Source organism: Bufo bufo, chromosome 1 (genome assembly GCF_905171765.1).
Source record: "Bufo bufo chromosome 1, aBufBuf1.1, whole genome shotgun sequence".
NCBI classification, from domain to species: Eukaryota; Metazoa; Chordata; class Amphibia; order Anura; family Bufonidae; genus Bufo; species Bufo bufo.
Genome location: NC_053389.1, coordinates 231663891 through 231682779, shown reverse-complemented (window position 1 = coordinate 231682779; position 18889 = coordinate 231663891). Strand labels below are relative to the sequence as shown.

General features: G+C 47.5%; 2 protein-coding genes across 2 annotated transcripts in view; one reads left to right on the top strand and one right to left on the bottom strand.

Annotated features, from left to right (window-relative positions):
* Window positions 1-18889, top strand: part of WNT5B (Wnt family member 5B) — a 131898-nt gene that overhangs the window by 61200 nt on the left and 51809 nt on the right. The window lies entirely within an intron of this gene.
* On the bottom strand, window positions 199-2624 carry FBXL14 (F-box and leucine rich repeat protein 14). The gene has a single exon (XM_040436538.1). It carries the CDS (start codon window positions 2350-2352, stop codon window positions 1147-1149), a length of 1206 nt encoding a protein of 401 aa, XP_040292472.1. The 5' UTR covers window positions 2353-2624; the 3' UTR covers window positions 199-1146.

Here is an 18889-nt window from a genome sequence, read left to right as displayed (position 1 = left end):
CTTTTCTATTCCACAGTTCCGCAAAAAAAATGAAACATGTCCTATACTTGTCCGTGAAAATCAGGACATGGCCCCATTGAAGTCTATGGGTCCGCAAAAATACTGAATGCTATCCGTTTTTTTGCGGATCCGCAAAAAAACGGATAGCATTCAGTATTTTTGCGGACAGCATACGGCCGTCTGAATGAGCCCTAAAGCAGCGATTTCACGGCCTTGAAATCTGCAGCGTGTCAATTTATTTAACGGATTTCTCAGTTTCCATTGGAGAGGGTGAAATCTGCTGGATTTTCCGCTGCCAAAAACGCATGTATTACATGTTTTTGCAGCAGAATTTTCTGTCACGTGTGTCCCTGACCTTACATAACAGATCAAAAAAGTCTCGTTCTACCAGGACGCAGAAATGTCTACAGGAGCAAACGAAAAACGACATTGTTCCAGTTTAGGCACTAAAAACAAACAGAAGAGGGCAAACTCAGCTTTACCTAAAAAAAAAAAAAAAAAAATTTAAAACGAGGTAGCCGACCTTCAGGAATATCGTAAGTAAAGGGCCCCGTCTCCGGGACCAGGGGGGAATGTGTTGGATAAAGTTTCTCCTACTTACAAAACAAACATAGAAAAAGAAAACTTAAGAAATGTTACGGGCGCAGCTCCCATTAACCCTTCCTTATACTGTAGAAAAGGGACAGGTTGTTGGCATAAGTTAACCACATCAGGATGCCTCTGCTGCCCGGCTATCACAACCACCTTTGTGTTATTAGTGTGAGATGGTCGGAGGCTGGCAGCCTGCTCAGTGCCGCTCTACTCAGCAGATGTTGGTGCAGAGCTCTGTAGCTGTCAAGATGGTGGCAAGTGTGCGGCCTGAAGGGATCTCCATGGACCTCTGCCTATCACCATGATGGATCAGACCACAGGGCACTGCTAGTGGGTAACCTATGCCACCGGGAACTCCTTTCCATCAAACCTCTTGCAATACCAATGGTAGCAACCCCTGTTATAAGCACTGCCAGAACGGGCTAATGCCACTTAGCCCTGGCACCTTACATGGCCCTGTTCTGCTCCCAGCTCTTGTGGCCCTACCAGGCAGTATAATGCATCAGTCAAGTCCTAGAAGTCTCTTGAGTGGCACAGAGCTGGGCACGGTGGCCCTCACCTGACTTTCTCGCTCTCGGTCATCTGCCACAGCCCCAGGTTGAGCACTTTGAGGCAAGGCAGCTGTGTGATACGCTCCAGTCCCCTCTTGGTGATGCGGGTGCACCCATACAAGTCAATGCCAGTCAGCTGGTTCAGGTGCTCGGCTATAAGCTCCAGGCTCTTGTCGGTGATGCGGACACACTGGCCGATGTTCAGGGTCCTCAGGCTATGCATTTGCCGCACCATCCGGTTGATGCCGTCGTCGCTGATGTGACAGGAGCAGAGGGACAGGGACTTGAGTCCGTAGAGGCCCTGAGCGATGTACGCCAGGCTTTGGTCACCCACCTTGTCACAGAAGGAGACGTCCAGGCCGGTGAGGCGCAGGAAGCTGCCCATGGCCAGGTGCATGATGCCGGTGTCACTGATGTTGTCGCAGCTGCGCAGGTTCAAGCTCTTCAGTCCCCGCATGTGTGACAGGTGCAGCAGTCCCGCGTCCGAGATGCCCCCGCAGAAACTGAGGTTGAGCACGCGGAGCCCCTGCAGCCCCCGGGAGATGTGCTTGAGGGCCAGGTCCGTCAGTTTCTGGCAGTCCTGCAGGGTGAGCTGCTCCAGGCTCAGGCAGCCCTCGGCGGCGCTGCGGGTCATTCCAGCCAGGTGACCAATGCCAACGTCGGAGACATGGCGGCAGCTGCGCAGGTTGAGGCTCTTGAGGCCGTGCAGCCCCCAGGCGATGAGCAGCAGGCCAGTGTTGGTGATGTTGGAGCAGCCCCCCAGCTCCAGCACCTCCAGCCGCTTCAGGTACTGGGCGATGCGGCCCAGGCTGCTGTCCGTGATCTGCTTACACAGGCTGAGGTTCAGGGAGCGCAGGGACGAGATCTCCTGGACGAAGGCGTGGCCCAGGCCGTTGTCGGTCAGGTTGTAGCAGCCGCTCAGGTTCAGGCTCTCGATGTCGGGCAAGCCCTGGATGACGTAGCTGAGGGAGCGGCGCAGGCTGAGGATCTGCACGCGGCGGATGCCCCGGGCCTGCAGGCTGGGGAACAGGGAAGGGTTGGCGCGGCGGAGGTGCAGCTTGGCCTCGGTCCCCCGCCACACGGACTTGTGGTAGGCCGCGTCCCGCCAGGCCACGCATACCTGAGCCGCCCGGCCCTTGTCTCGGACATCCAGGTAGCTGAAGATCATCGCCAGCAGCTCCGGGAACAAGCAGGAGATGTGGGTCTCCATTCCGGCATCCCCCTGACTAGGCCGCGGCCTGGCGAGCGTCGTGCTGCCTGAGGCGACGCTGTGTGTGCGTACGGAGAGGAGCGCGCTTCTGCGCCGTCAGTCTCTAGTCAGCCCGGCCTCGCCGTCCAGATCATCGTGGGGGGCCCGGCATAGCTCCGACGGTCGCTGCTCGGCTCCTTTCTATCTCACGTCAGCGAATGCAACCGCCGGCCGGAGCCCTGACTGAACCGTTAACACGCGACGGGCTCGCTGCCGTCCAATTACGTGCGCGTCTCCGACGCCACCGCCAAGAGGGGGCGGACGAGTCCGCTCTGAGCATGCGCGGCGCCGCGGATGGCAGACAAAAAATAAGAAAGGGGCGTTGTGGGCGTGCCTTCCAGTCAGACGAGCCGAAATGGGTCGCCATTGAACATGCGCAGCGTGGTGCGTGCTGAAGCTAAAAAGAGGGCGTGGCCGAGGGCGGGATTTAAGCCTTCTTTGTCTCGGGTGCAATAGGCTTGTTACCATAGCGACTGTTCCCCCCACCTTTTCTCGGTTTCCTTCCTGTTTAACCCTTTCGTGGCATACGTGGCAGGAAAAGAGTTGTAGTCACTTGGGTGTGAGAAAGTACAAGCTGGTGTCACCTCATGTGAGCAGAAGCCTAATGGTCTCTCAGACCTGGTAGGACGTGAAAAAAAAATAATATATATATATATTTAAAAAAGTGATAATGTTATAGTTACACTATACCAGTGGTCTCCAGTTGCTGGTGAACTACAACTCCCAGCATGCCCTGACAGTCCCCGCGTTAGATGATAACCAGGTCAGGACCATATGACGACGTTTATAGCACACAGGATAGCAGCCGCCTGCCAGTCACACCGGGTGTTTTGCAAGATAACCACAAGTAGTTGCACTCACACGAGCGTAGGTGTCCCGTTGCCGTATTGCGGATCCGCAATTCGCAGGCACCGTTCCTTGTGCATTCCGCATCACGGATGCGGACCCATTCACTTCAATAGGTCCACAAATCCAGAGATATGGAATGGTGCGGAACGGAACACTACGGAAGCACTACGGAGTGCTTCCGTGGGGTTTCGTCCCGTACTTCCGTCCACTGCAGCTGCCCCACGGTCGGTGTTCGTGCCGGCCACGGGGCGCACACGTTTGTGTGCAGGAGACCTCATACCAATACACCTAGTCTCATTTATGAAGTGCTGTGGGATTTTTTATAAATTGTCGAAAAAAGAAAGAGAGACGAGGAAATGGTCTAATTGAAAGCCTAAAAACAGGCGAGCTTGAAGTAACTAAAGCTTAAAGGGGTTGTCCACTCCTTTAAAAGTGATGGCCTATCCTCTGGATAGACTATCTCTATCTGATCAGCGGGTATCTGACACCCGGCACCCCTGCCGATCAGCTGTTCTCCAGTGGCTCCAGAGCTGGAACTACACAGCGCCACCCATTGTGCAGTTCAATAGGAGCAGCGCTGCAGCACCCAGCTCCGTATCCTGCACAATGGACGGAGTTGTGTAGTATCGGTGCCGACTTCCATTGGAAACTTTGGGGCATGGTGAATTGTCAGAGGATTCTCTGCTGAAACCCATGGATGAATAATGGGGAGAATCCTTTAGTGCTCATGCACACAAACGTATATTTTGTCCGTGTCCGTTTTTTTTTTTTTTTTGCAGCCCGTCAGAACCATTCATTTTAATGGGGCCACATATGTCTGCAAGTGTGTTCTGCAAAAACTTAGCACATGTCCTATTCTTGTCTGTTTTGTGGACAAGGACAGGCATTGTTACAATGGATCTGCAAAAAAACGGATTTAACACGAACGTCACACTTTTTTTTGCAGATTCGGGTTTTGCGGGCCGCAAAATGCATACGGTCGTGTGGATGAGCCCTTATAAAGCAGATTAGTGGGGACTCCAAGGGCTGGACTGCCATCTATCTGATATTGATAACCTATTCTGACGATAGGCCTGGATATTCTGAATTCAGAAAAACCTTTAAAGGGGTTCACCGCGACCAGGAACCTGAAGTAAATGCTACATGCGATTCCTGCATCCCTGAGGCCATGGATTGGCTGGTGGTGGTGACAGGCAGGTAGACAGCAGGTCACAAGTCTGGCAGAGACAGGAGCTTGGCAGAGAATCTTCCACCCTGCGTGGCCCACTAAGGGTCCATTTACACACCGGCAATTCTGCATTTTGCGGACCGCACATCGCCGGCACTCTCATAGAAAATGCGGACAAGAAAAGGACATGTTCTATTTTTTTTGCGGAACGGAAGTGCGGATCCGGAAGTGCAGACAGCACATTCCATCCCCATTTAAAATGAATGGGTCCGCACCTGTTCCGCAACCCATTTTGCGGACGTGTGAATGGAACCTAAATGTGGGTTCTGGTCATGGAGAAACCCTTTAATCCTTGTAGAACGAAAAGTTCTTAAACTTTCTGGCATACTGTGACCCAGATGGGGTAAACTTAGACCTGCAGCAGATCTATCACAGGGGCTCTGGCTGAATGTGGTGCAGGGATGGACGCTTTTCACTGACCCTCTACCAGCTGTTGGTTGAGTTAGGCCTTAAGCACACAACCGTTTTTCGGGTCCGCATCCGAGCCGCAGCTTTTGCGGCTCGGGTGCGGACCCATTCACTTCAATGGGGCCGCAGAAGATGCGGACAGCACTCCGTGTGCTGTCCGCATCCGTTGCTCCGTTCCGTGGCCCCGCAAAAAAAATATAGCATGTCCTATTCTTGTCCGTTTTGCGGACAAGAATAGGCATGTCTACAATGTGCTTTCCGTTCCGCAAACTGCGAAAGGCACACGGGCGGGTTCCGTTTTTTGCGGACCGCAAAAAACGGAACGGTCGTATGCATGAGGCCTTACTTTGAGACAGATTTTATGCCAGAGTTGTGACACAATTTTGGTGCAGCATAATGGAAAAACTCGTAGAAGCCCTAGATGCTCTTTGTGCCATTTTTACACAGATTTTTGGCATAGGCACATAAGTAAATTTGGGGGAAATTTATCAAAACTGGTACAAAGGGAAACTGATTTAGTTGCCCATAACAACCAATCAAATTCCAATTTCGCGCTTCTTTGTAAAATGAAAGAATCAATCTGGTTTGTTGCTAGAGACAACTATGTTTTACTTCACATCAGTTTTTGTGTTTTAAATACCTCACCATTTTCAAGATCTGTGCTTGATGCCAGTGAATATGAACAATTTTTTTTTTTTTATATATATAACCAGAGGCTGAAAACCTGTTCTGACCTAAATACTTCTCGCAGCTGAAGGTTTGTCACAATGTATCCAATCTGGACAGTCCTCTAAACACATCCTCAGCACAACCTGTCTGCTGTTTAGTCAGTTTTCTACTATGTATCAGTGTATTGTCCAGGCTATCTACCTCAGGGCTCATGCACACGGCCGTGGTCATATTGTGCCCAATACACGGGCACCGTCTGTGTGCACCGCGCATTCACTTATATGGGTCCGCAATCCGGGAGATGCGGTGCTCAACGGGGGCACAGATAGGAAGTGGGTTTTCTGTTCGTGCCTCCGCACCGCAAAAAAGTAGTGCATGAACTACTTTTTTGCGGTGCGGACAGTTGGATGCGGATCACGGATCCCATTCAATTTGAATTGCTCCGCGATTATTGCAGACCACAATTTGCAGTCCGCAGCACTGGCCCGGCATGGGGCCTCAGGATTGTCTGGCCTGGATGCTATTGTAACAGATTCTTAGTGGATGTAATAGGTCAGGACATGGTTTCAGGCTCTGGATGTATTTTTATTTCACACACTTATATAGCGCTGACATATTCCGCAGCGTTTTACAGACATGCATCATGGGAAGATGTAGATAAGAAGATTTACATTCACTGACAACAAGCAAGATCTTTGATATTTAGAGAACTGAAGTTCATCCTCTGCTGTGATGTAAAAATTGGAGGAGAAACAGCAGAGCGCTGACTGTGCATGCAACCGTCTGTCTGCCTCTATAAAACACTTTGGCCTCAGGCACACAACCGTATGTATTTTGAGGTCCGCAAAAAATGGATCCGCAAAAAATACGAATGATGTCCGCGTGCATTCCGTATTTTGCGGAAAGGAGCAGCTGGCCCCTAGAAGAACAGTACTATCCTTGTCTGTAATGCGGACAATAGTAGGACATGTTCTATTTTTTTGCAGAACGGAAATACGGACATACGGAAACAGAATGGACACGGAGTAACTTCTGTTTCTCCATGACCAGAACCCACAAAAACAGAACATACACGGAAAGAATATACGTTCGTGTGCATGAGCCCTTATCCACAGGACAGAGAAAAAGTGTCTGAACCCTGGGACCCCACTGATCACAAAATCAGGGGATGTCTGTTCTCCGATTTGAATGGAGCAGTGGTCACTCCATTCCGCACTGACCCTCCTACCCACGTGGATCATGGATAACTGATTGCTGTTGGAGAACCCCTTTAAAGTCTGTCCGAGTTATGGAAACAGTCAGCATTTTATCCCAGAGCTATTCTGAGAATTCTCATCTGAGACGTTTATTGTATATCGATATGATGTGCCATAAGGGTCAGATCGTTGCAGGACCCCCTCCTATCTTAAAGGGGTTGTCTCTTCTCGCTGTTACTAAGGCATATGCGGCTTCAGAAACAGCATGGCTTGCTGTGCTACACTGTTTCCATAGCGTTCATGCACAGCAATAAGAGCTACCGAAATAGCAGAGTGCCGGGGCACCGCTCTGCTGTTTTCCGGCCGCGAGTTGGTCGTGACTGTGTCTCTTCTCACCTTGGTAATGGCGAGATGAGACAACCCTTTTAAGACTGGGGCCCTGAAGTGAATGGAGAGCACACCTATTTTCGGAAGTCCCATTGTGGCTGCACATATGCGCCTTGCTCACTGTTCGCTTCGGGGCCCTGTCCTGGAGATAGTAGTGGGGGGGTTCCAGGTGTGGGACCTGCATTTATCCGAAATTTATGTCCCAGAATGGACAACCCCTTTAAAGGACCATTTGCATGGAACATAGCATGCACATTTTAAAGGGTTTTTCTGGGAGTACAATATTGATAAGCTACCGTTGAGGGTCCGTTTCCGAGCACCACAACCAATCACCTGTCTGAACGGGTGGGCTCCCAACAGTATACCAAGCCACAGCTTTGTCCATTGTATAGCGGCTGTGTTTGGAATTGCAGCTTAGGCCTATTCACTTGAATGGGACTGAGGTGCACATAGGCCATGTGACTGATGAATGTGACATGGTCTAGGAAGAGGCTGCAGCTCTAAACAGGGCGCCGTCGGACCCCCACTGATCTGACATTAATGACCTATCCTGAGGGAAGGCCATCAATATTAGGCTACATGCACAAGACCGTATGTGTTTTGTGGTCCGAAAATTGCAGATCCATTGTAACAATGCCTAAAACGGACAAGGATAGGACATGTTCTATTTTTTTTTTGCGGGGCTACGGAACGGACATACTGATGCGGACAGCACACGGTGTGCTGTCCGCATTTTTTGCGGACGCATTGAAATGCATGGGTCCGCATCCTATCCGCAAAAAAATGGAACAGACACGGAAACAAACAACGTTTGTGTGCATGTAGCCTTAAAGGGAACCTGTCACCGGGATTTTGGGTATAGAGCTGAGGACATGGGTTGCTAGATGGCCACTAGCACATCTGCAATACCCAATCCCCATAGCTCTGTGTGCTTTTATTGTGTAAAAAAACGATTTGATACATATGCAAATTAATCTGAGATGTGTCCTGTACGTGAGATGAGTCAGGGAAAGGACTCATCTCAGGTTAATTTGCATATGTATCAAATAGTTGTTTTTTTACACAATAAAAGCACACAGAGCTATGGGGACTGGGTATTGAGGACGTACTAGCGGCAATCTAACAGCCCATGTCCTCAGCTCTATTGCCAAATTCCAGGTGACAGGTTCCCTTTAAACTGGAAAACCCCTTTAAGGCTTCATTCACTCTTCAGTGAATCACAGACATGTGCTGTCTGTGTTCTCCATGGACAGCACACGGATCTATTGTGTGTTCACACAGTGGTACTTTCCATTGAAGTCTATGGGCAAAATCACACTAAATAAGGCGCAGAATCACACTAACAATTGACATGCTGTGGATTTCAAAATCCGCACAGCAGGTCTATTTCTGCACGGAAGGAAAAAAGTGAAGTGTACATTTGCTGGTCCTATATTACACTGCAGTTTTTTTGCACAGAAATCAGAGTGGAAAAAACGCTTATCGCATCAAACTAGTTTGTGTATCTCCAGCTAAAGCTTTTTTCTTTTTTTTAGGGTGCATTCACACGACCGTATAAATGGATCCGCACCCGTTCCGCAAATTTTTCCAGTGGATAGCCCCACAAAGATAGCCCCACAAAAAAGATAGAGCATGTCCTATTCTTGTGTGCAAGCACGGACAAGGTTAGGCATTCTCTATATAGCGCTGGCCATGTGCAGTCCGCAAATTGCAGAAAGCACACGGCCAGTATCCGTGTTTTGCAAACCGCGAAACACTTATGGTCGTGTGAATGCACCCTTACCCTAACCAGTTTTCAGATAAGACAGTCTGAAGTAGACATCTCCCTCTAGTGGACATATGATGAGCCGCAGGCAATGTCCTGGGATTATAGTTTTATTTTATTAGATTATATAGCACCAACATATTCTGCAGCGCTGCACAAAGACAGCCATCGCTCACATCAGCAAGTGAATAAAAACTGAGCATTGTACAAAGTGTATTTATATTGCATCTGTCTGATTTGCTAATTAATCCCAATTGATCCACCATCAGTCATCAGCAGACAATTCTGCAAATCGATCTGATTGAGTCTCCTCCTGCTCAGGGCTCATGCACACAAACATGTGCTGACTGTGCCCCCCAATTTGTGGTTCCCAACGCTTGGCACAGGCAGCACACTCTCGTGTGCATGAGCCCTTATACGAGACTTTATATCTTTCAGGAGGTACTTCCTTTAATCCGCCAGCAGAGGTCACTCCATACAGGCTGATCTCTGCACTAATGCAGAAAGCAGGCCAACTTCTGTCAATCAGAGCTGGAAATGTGAATAAACAGCTAAGATTAGATCAGAAAGGAGTCCAATCAGATCCCATTAATTACGTTTTCTTTGCAAAAGTCACGTTTTGTTCACCGAGGATGTAAAAAATACTGATGTGCTTTGGTAATGGGTAAAGTCATGTCTGGTTTGCCAATGCAAAAGATTAATCCTGATAGCAGATGGGGCATGGGTTCTGTCCAATGACATTTTGTCCTATGTCATTTCCTCTCTTACAGAGGCAGGTAACCCATTACTGGATGTTAGAAGGTCCACACCGTAATATAGCGTAACCACTGCACCAGTGACTGGGCCCCACAGCAAATTTTTGAATGGGCCCCCCTCCCCCAGTAATTTTTCCGCAACCCCTTCCTTTCATGCCTCCCTTTCTGTGGCTAGTACAGATCGCTCTCTCAGACCAGCTGTTCCATCCGTTTTCCTCACTATCCATACTGTCACTGTATATAATTTCATTGTGTAATACTGTTTAGGGGGCCCTGACCAAATCCTTTAGTCCTCCTCCTCCTGGATGGGCCCCTTCTGGGTCAGGGCCCCAAAGCAGAGGCTTCCCCTGCCTCCCCTATAGTTACGCCCCTGCACTGCACAAATAAAGGATGGAAAATGTCGACTCTCAGTGTACAACCTATGAGTGTCCGACTGTTGGAAAACTGTCACTTTCAGCATGCTGAGAGTTGTAGTTCCCAACAGCTGGAAACTGGTGCTGTACAAATTGGTAATATCACCATTCTTATTCTATCAATATCCTGTTCTGCTGTTTCATAGTCATATCTGTTTCTGGGGAAAGCTGAGTGACAGCCAACGTCGCCACCATAACTCCAGTATGGGCATTGTTACCCAGAGTTACTTCATGGTAAATCTAGTTATGCAGAAATATAGTCGTGGGAGCTGCGTCCTTCCATGGAGCAGGGAATGAATCGCTGCATAACTAGACCCATTTGCTCTTCAGGAGATTGAGAAAGATTGGTGACAACCTCTATGGAAGCTGTAAGGCGGCTATATTGGTTGTCCCCCAATCCCGCTACCAGAAACAGATAAAACAGAATGGAATTTTTACAGCTCGGATAAGCCAGGATTGTTGTGTGATGGGCATTGCTGTAGGTGCAGGATGGTCACATTCCAGGCTCCTTCCAGATTTCTGCTCCGGGGCGAATAGTGTGAGAACAGTCACCTGTATTTTTAGCACCAGGGTGAAGAGCGAGACCATGGAGGATGGGGGGCAGTCAGAGGACACAATTCCTGACATCCAGAGGGGGATCCAACTGGAACTCGCAGTACCCATCCACTATAAGGCCATTACATGCCCCCTAAGAAATTCACATGGTTGCACTGAGTCACAAGGAAAATCCACCATAGGTACCCTACAGCATAGCACGGTGAGCTGCGCTTTTACAAAAACCGTGTCGCTCGTTGTATTACGCTGCTTGTGTAGCTCTCGTCCATGAGAAACAGTGTAAGGCCTCATGCACACGACCATTCAGTTTTTTTGCAGTCCACAAATTGCGGATCCGCAAAACACGGAAGCCGTCCGCGTGCCTTCCGCAATTTGCGGAACGGAACAGGCGGCCCATTGTAGAAATGCCTATTCTTGTCCGCAAAACGGACAAAAATAGGACATGTTATATATTTTTTGCGGGGCTACGTAACGGAGCAACGGATGCAGACAGAACACGGAGTGCTGTCCGCATCTTTTGCAGCCCCATTGAAGTGAATGGGTCCGCATCCGAGCCGCCAAAACTGTGGCTCGGATGCGGACCAGAACAACGGTCGTGTGCATGAGGCCTAAGGCTTTCACACTTGCGGCAGAGTGATCCGGCAAGCAGTTCCGTCGCCGGAACTGCCTGCCGAATCCGGCAAAACGTATGCCAACTGAAGGCATTTGTAAGACTGGTCAGGATCCTGATCAGTCTTAAAAATGCCTGATCAGTCAGAAAAATGCATTAAAGTGCCAGATCCGTCTTTCCGGTGTCATCTGGAAAAACGGATACAGCATTTATTTTTTTCACCTTTTTTTCGGTCTGCATAGAAGGACGGATCCGGCATTCCGGCACTAATACATTCCTATGGAAAAAAATTCGGCATTCAGGCAAGTGTTTTTCAGGCAGTTTTTTTGGCCGGAGATAAAACCGTAGCATGCTGCGGTTTTATCTTTTGCCTGAACAGTCAAAAAGACTGAACTGAAGACATCCTGATGCATCCTGAACGGATTACTCTCCATTCAGAATACATTAGGATAAGGCCTCATGCACACGGCCGTTGTTTGGGTCCGAGGTGCAGTTTTGACGGCTCGGATGCGGAGCCATTCACTTCAATGAGGCCGCAAAAGATGCGGACAGCACTCTGTGTGCTGTCCGCATCCGTTGCTCCGTTCCGTGGCTACGCAAAAAAAAATATAACCCGTCCTATTCTTGTCCGCGCTTTGCGGACAAGAATAGGCAGGTATATTAAAGGCTGTCTGTGCCGATCCGCAAATTGCGGAACGCACACTCACGCCATCTGTGTTTTGCGGATCCACGATTTGCGGACCGTAAAACACAACGGTCGTGTGCATGTAGCCTACAACTGACCAACTCTATGCCGGAAAAGAAAAACGCAAGTGTGAAAGTACCCTAACAAGCCAGCTTGGCTGTTTCCACAACTCCAGGCCCTCACATAGGACAAGTATTCCGGCTTCGGCTGAAATGGGAAGAACCTTTTAAAGAGGACCTCTAAACTTTCCTGACATGTCTGTTTTAGTAACTACTTGCAACTGTAATTACAATTCTGGAGTATCTATTCTTATGACTCTTCTTGTGCCATTCCTGTATTATTCCTTCTAGAAGTTATGAATTAATTGCCAGCAGTTAGCAATGATGGGTGTTAGCAGTTGGGGGGTGAGTCCCGGGGGGGGGGGGTCCCTGCACAGTCTGCCACTGGTGGCACGGATTGGTTAGTGTCAGACTGTGCAAGGAACCCCCCCCAACTGGTAACACCCATCATTGCTAACTGCTAGTAATTGATTCATAACTTCCAGCAGGAGTAATAAAGGAATGAAACAGCATAGAGCCATAAGAATAGATGCTGCACAATAGTTTTTATAAGGGGGGAAGCAAAACTGACCAGGAAAGGTTATAGGTTCTATTTAACCGCTTCCCGACCGCCTAATGCAGGGATGCGTCCTGCGGGCGGTCGGTTTGTTCCTCCTTGACGCATCGGCGCGTCATCTCGCGAGACGCGAGATTTCCTGTGAACGCGCGCACACAGGAGCGCGCGTTCACAGGATCGGGAGGTAAACGAGTGGATCTACAGCCTGCCAGCGGCGATCATTCGCTGGCAGGCTGTAGATCCGATTTTTTTAACCCCTGAAAGGTATATCAGACACTGTTTTGTTAACAGTGTCATATATACCTGCTACCTGAGGACACAGGCAGCTCTGTAAGTAGAACCAATCACCACACTACACTACACCCCCCCCCGTCACTTATTAGCCCCTTATTAACCCCTGATCACCCCATATAGACTCCCTGATCACCCCCCTGTCATTGATCACCCCCCTGTAAGGCTCCATTCAGACGTCCGTATGTGTTTTGCGGATCCGCAAAACACATACGGATGTCTGAATGGAGCCTTACAGGGGGGTGATCAATGACAGGGGGGTGATTACTCCATATAGACTCCCTGATCACCCCCCTGTCATTGATCACCCCCCTGTAAAGCTCCATTCAGACCTCCGTATGTGTTTTGCGGATCCGCGGATCCGCAAAACAAGGACACCGCGGATCCGCAAAACATGGACACCGGCAATGTGCTTTCCGCATTTTGCGGATCCGTACATTGCCAGAACTATATAGAAAATGCCTTTTCTTGTCCGCAATTGCGGACAAGAATAGGAAATGTTCTATAGGCTCTACAAAAAACGCAGTGTTCGCCCGATCAGGCCTGATCTTGTGCGCACACTTGCGTTCAGTTCGCCCCACCGCAGTGACAGAATTTTTTTTTTTCCTGATCACTGCAAAAACACCGTAAAATCGCTGCGGCGCTATAAAGATCACTTTTGAGGGGCATGGCGAGTTCATAGAAAATATATATTTTTTTTTGCCACAAGTTAGCGGAAATTGATATTTTTTTGTTTTTTTCTTACAAAGTCTCATATTCCACTAACTTGTGACAAAAAATTAAATCTCACATGAACTCACCATACCCCTCACGGAATCCAAATGCGTAAAAATTTTTAGACATTTATATTCCAGACTTCTTCTCACGCTTTAGAGCCCCTAAAATGCCAGGGCAGTATAAATACCCCACAAGTGACCCCTTTTTGGAAAGAAGACACCCCAAGGTATTTCGTGAGGGGCATGGCGAGTTGATGTCAAATTTTATTTTTTTGTCACAAGTTAGTGGAATATGAGACTTTGTAAGAGAAAAAAAATAAATAAATAATCATTTTCCGCTAACTTGTGCCAAAAAAAAAATATTCTAGGAACTCACCATGCCCCTCACGGAATACCTTGGGGTGTCTTATTTCCAAGATGGGGTCACTTGTGGGGTATTTATACTGCCCTGGTATTTTAGGGGCCCTAAAGCGTGAGAAGTAGTTTGGAATCCAAATGCGTAAAAAATGCCCTGTGAAATCCTAAAAGTACTCATTGGAATTTGGGCCCCTTTGCGCACCTAGGCTGCGAAAAAGTGTCACACATGTGGTATCGCCGTACTCAGGAGAAGTAGGGCAATGTGTTTTGAGGTGTATTTTTACATATACCCATACTGTGTGTGAGAAATATCTCTGTAAATGACAACTTTAAAAAAAAAATTATACAAAGTTGTCAATTTACAGAGATATTTCTCTCACCCAGCATGGGTATATGTAAAAATACACCCCAAAACACATTGCCCTACTTCTCTTGAGTACGGAGATACCACATGTGTGACACTTTTTTGCAGCCTAGGTGCGTAAAGGGGCCGAAAGTCAAACGAGTAGCTTTAGGCTTTACAGGGTTGCTCACAATTTAGCCCCGCCCAAAATGCCAGAACAGTAAACACACCCCACAAATGACCCCATTTCGGAAAGTAGACACCCCAAGGTATTCGCTGAGGGGCATATTGAGTCCATGAAAGATTGAACTTTTTGTCACAAGTTAGCGGAAAGAGAGACTTTGGGAGAAAATTTTTTTTTTCCGCTAACTTGTGCAAAAAAAAAAACTTCTATGAACTCGCCATGCCCCTCACGGAATACCTTGGGGTGTCTTCTTTCCAAAATGGGGTCACTTGTGGGGTATTTATACTGCCCTGGCATTTTAGGGGCCCTAAAGAGTGAGAAGAAGTCTGGAATCCAAATGCCTAAAAATGCCCTCCTAAAAGGTACTCATTGGAATTTGGGCCCCTTTGCGCACCTAGGCTGCAAGAAAGTGTCACACATGTGGTATCGCCGTACTCAGGAGAAGTAGGGCAATGTGTTTTGGGGTGTATTTTTACATATACCCATGCTGGGTGAGAGAAATATCTCTGTAAAATGACAACTTTGTATAAAAAAAAATGGGAAAGTTGTCATTTACAGAGATATTTATCTCACCCAGCATGGGTATATGTAAAAATACACCCCAAAACACATTGCCCTACTTCTCCTGAGTACGGCGATACCACATGTGTGACACTTTTTTGCAGCCTAGGTGCGCAAAGGGGCCCAAATTCCAAAGAGTATCTTTACGATTTCACAGGGCATTTTTTACGCATTTGGATTCCAGACTTCTTCTCACGCTTTAGGGCCCCTAAAATGCCAGGGCAGTATAAATACCCCACAAGTGACCCCATTTTGGAAAGAAGACACCCCAAGGTATTCCGTGAGGGGTATGGTGAGTTCATGTAAAATTTGATTTTTTGTCACAAGTTAGTGGAATATGAGACTTTGTAAGAAAAAAATAAAATAATAATCATTTTCCGCTAACTTGTGCCAAAAAACAAAATATTCTAGGAACTCGCCATGCCCCTCACGGAATACCTTGGGGTGTCTTCTTTCCAAAATGGGGTCACTTGTGGGGTATTTATACTGCCCTGGCATTTTAGGGGCCCTAAAGCGTGAGAAGTAGTTTGGAATCCAAATGCGTAGAAAATGCCCTGTGAAATCGTAAAGATACTCATTGGAATTTGGGCCCCTTTGCGCACCTAGGCTGCAAAAAAAGTGTCACACATGTGGTATCGCCGTACTCAGGAGAAGTAGGGCAATGTGTTTTGGGGTGTATTTTTACATATACCCATGCTGGGTGAGAGAAATATCTCTGTAAAATGAAAACTTTGTATAAAAAAATGGGAAAAGTTGTCATTTACAGAGATATTTATACCCAGCATGGGTATATGTAAAAAGACACCCCAAAACACATTGCCCTACTTCTCCTGAGTACGGCGATACCACATGTGTGACACTTTTTTGCAGTCTAGGTGCGCAAAGGGGCCCAAATTCCACAGAGTATCTTTACGATTTCACAGGGCATTTTTTACGCATTTGGATTCCAAACTACTTCTCACGCTTTAGGTCCCCTAAAATGCCAGGGCAGTATAAATACCCCACAAATGAACCCATTTTGGAAAGAAGACACCCCAAGGTATTCCGTGAGGGGTATGGTGAGTTCATGTAAAATGTTATTTTTTGGCACAAGTTAGTGGAATATGAGACTTTGTAAGAAAAAAAAAAGAAAAAAAAATATCATTTTCTGCTAACTTGTGACAAAAAATAAAAACTTCCATGAACTCACTATGCACATCAGCGAATACCTTAGGGTGTCTACTTTCCGAAATGGGGTCATTTGTGGGGTGTTTCTACTGTCTGGGCATTGTAGAACCTCAGGAAACATGACAGGTGCTCAGAAAGTCAGAGCTGCTTCAAAATGCGGAAATTCACATTTTTATACCATAGTTTGTAAACGCTATAACTTTTGCGCAAACCAATAAATATACACTTATTGCATTTTTTTTTATCGAAGACATGTAGAACAATAAATTTAGAGAAAAATTTATATAGAAATGTAGTTTTGTTTGAAAAATTTTACAACAGAAAGTGAAAAATGTCATTTTATTGCAAACATTTAGGTCAATTTCGATTAATAACAAAAAAAGTAAAAATGTCAGCAGCAATGAAATACCACCAAATGAAAGCTCTATTAGTGAGAAGAAAAGGAGGTAAAATTCATTTGGGTGGTAAGTTGTATGACCGAGCAATAAACCGTGAAAGTAGTGTAGTGCAGAATTGTAAAAAGTGGTCTGGTCATTAAGGGTGTTTAAGCTAGGGGGGCTGAGGTGGTTAAAGAGGTTTTCCAGGTTATGGATGAAACCCAGAAAAACCTGTAAATCTTTTTTGTCACTGATAACACCATAAACTATTTAGAAATGCCAATGTTATTTATGCCTGCATAAATGCCACCCTACCCTGGAAAAACAAGACTTTTGGCTCAGGCAGCTGTTATAGATTGGCCCAGCCCATTACCCTTTCTTTGGGTTGTGACAACCTGCACCTTCTACCCACACCCAATAAAAAAACAAAATATATCAATAAAGGTATCAAATAATTAGATAAAAAATAAAATAAAATAATGTAACAGCAGACTAGATGGACCAGGAGGTCTTTTTCTGATCTCAATCTTCTATTTTCGGGCTGAGAGGAAGATAGGTAGAGAGTCATGACGCCAATGTATACTACAGGGGGTAGGAATGGGGGAGGTTAACAAGGCCTGGTGCTCACCCTACGGCAGCTCATCCGGCACGCTCAGTTGGATATGTTTCCATAAGAGACACCAAAAAAAGATCATAAATCTCCCTCTGCACGGCGTCATTGTATGAGAAATCGCAGCAATGCGGCACCGGTGATGTCATATAAAAATGAGGCAGAACGTTTACATTCCACCTGTTCCTGGCACTACAACCCCCATTATCCCTGAATAAAGAGGAGAAATCAGACAAAGTCTGTGCCACCAGCTTCCATGGACACACAACATCTGCCGTCCAGGTGAGAGCAGCGGCGCAGGTACAGAGGCCGGCCCTGCTCAAATAAACAGACACAAATCTCCATGACAGGCTGGCACACAGTCAGGAACGAAGGCCTAAATACACTGAGTATCTAGATAGAAATAACTTCCTTGCTTATATCTGTATCTGGGAAAGCTGGGTGACAATGGCCGCTATTACAGCTCTCACAGGGATTATCACACGGGTTCATTATATCTGGTGAAAGCAGGGAATTAAAATGGTTCTCCTCAGGATAGGTCATCAATATCAGATCGGCGGGGGTCCTACACCTGGCACCCCCGCCGATCAGATGTATGAAGTCAAGGCACGCACAGTGCGCGCATGCTGTCTCCTATCTCTTTCCTGCAGCTGCTTCTATGTCTATGGCGAGTAGGAAGAGAGAAGGGAGACGGAACGTGCGCACTGTCAGACCCCTGCTGAACCGATATTGATGACTTAGGCTACATGCACACGACCTTAAAACATGCGCAGACTGTTTAAAATGTGGGAAAAAAAATCAAAGCTGATACGTTTGTCCGTATGACAAACGGACAGACAGATCCGTTCTTGAAATGCATTTGTAAGGCCTCTTTCACACTTGCGTTGTCCGGATCCGGCGTGTACTCCACTTGCCGGAATTACACGCCGGATCCGGAAAAACGCAAGTGTACTGAAAGCATTTGAAGACGGAACCGTCTTCCAAATGCGTTCAGTGTTACTATGGCACCCAGGACGCTATTAAAGTCCTGGTTGCCATAGTAGGAGCGGGGAGCGGGGGAGCAGTATACTTACCGTCCGTGCGGCTCCCGGGGCGCTCCAGAGTGACGTCAGAGCGCCCCATGCGCATGGATGACGTGATCCATGTGATCACATGATCCATGCGCTTGGGGCGCCCTGACGTCACTCTGAAGCGCCCCGGGAGCCGCACAGACGGTAAGTATACTGCTCCCCCGCTCCCCGCTACACTTTACCATGGCTGCCAGGACTTTAGCGTCCCGGCAGCCATGGTAACCACTCTGAAAAAGCTAAATGTCGGCTCCGGCAATGCGCCGAAACGACGTTTAGCTTAAGGCCGGATCCGGATCAATGCCTTTCAATGGGCATTAATTCCGGATCCGGCCTTGCGGCAAGTGTTCCGGATTTTTGGCCGGAGCAAAAAGCGCAGCATGCTGCAGTATTTTCTCCGGCCAAAAAACGTTCCGTTCCGGAACTGAAGACATCCTGATGCATCCTGAACGGATTTCTCTCCATTCAGAATGCATTAGGATAATCCTGATCAGGATTCTTCCGGCATAGAGCCCCGACGACGGAACTCTATGCCGGAAGACAAGAACGCAAGTGTGAAAGAGCCCTAAGACGGATCAGGATCCTGATCAGTCTTAAAATGCAATCAGTTGGCATACGTTTTGCCGGATCCTGAGGATAGGTCGTCAATGTCAGATTGATGGCGGTCTGACACCTAGTGACACCAAGTGT

Bases quoted from the DNA above. Each gene is read 5' to 3' on its own strand.
- FBXL14 (XM_040436538.1), bottom strand. From the start codon at position 2,352: ATGGAGACCCACATCTCCTGCTTGTTCCCGGAGCTGCTGGCGATGATC.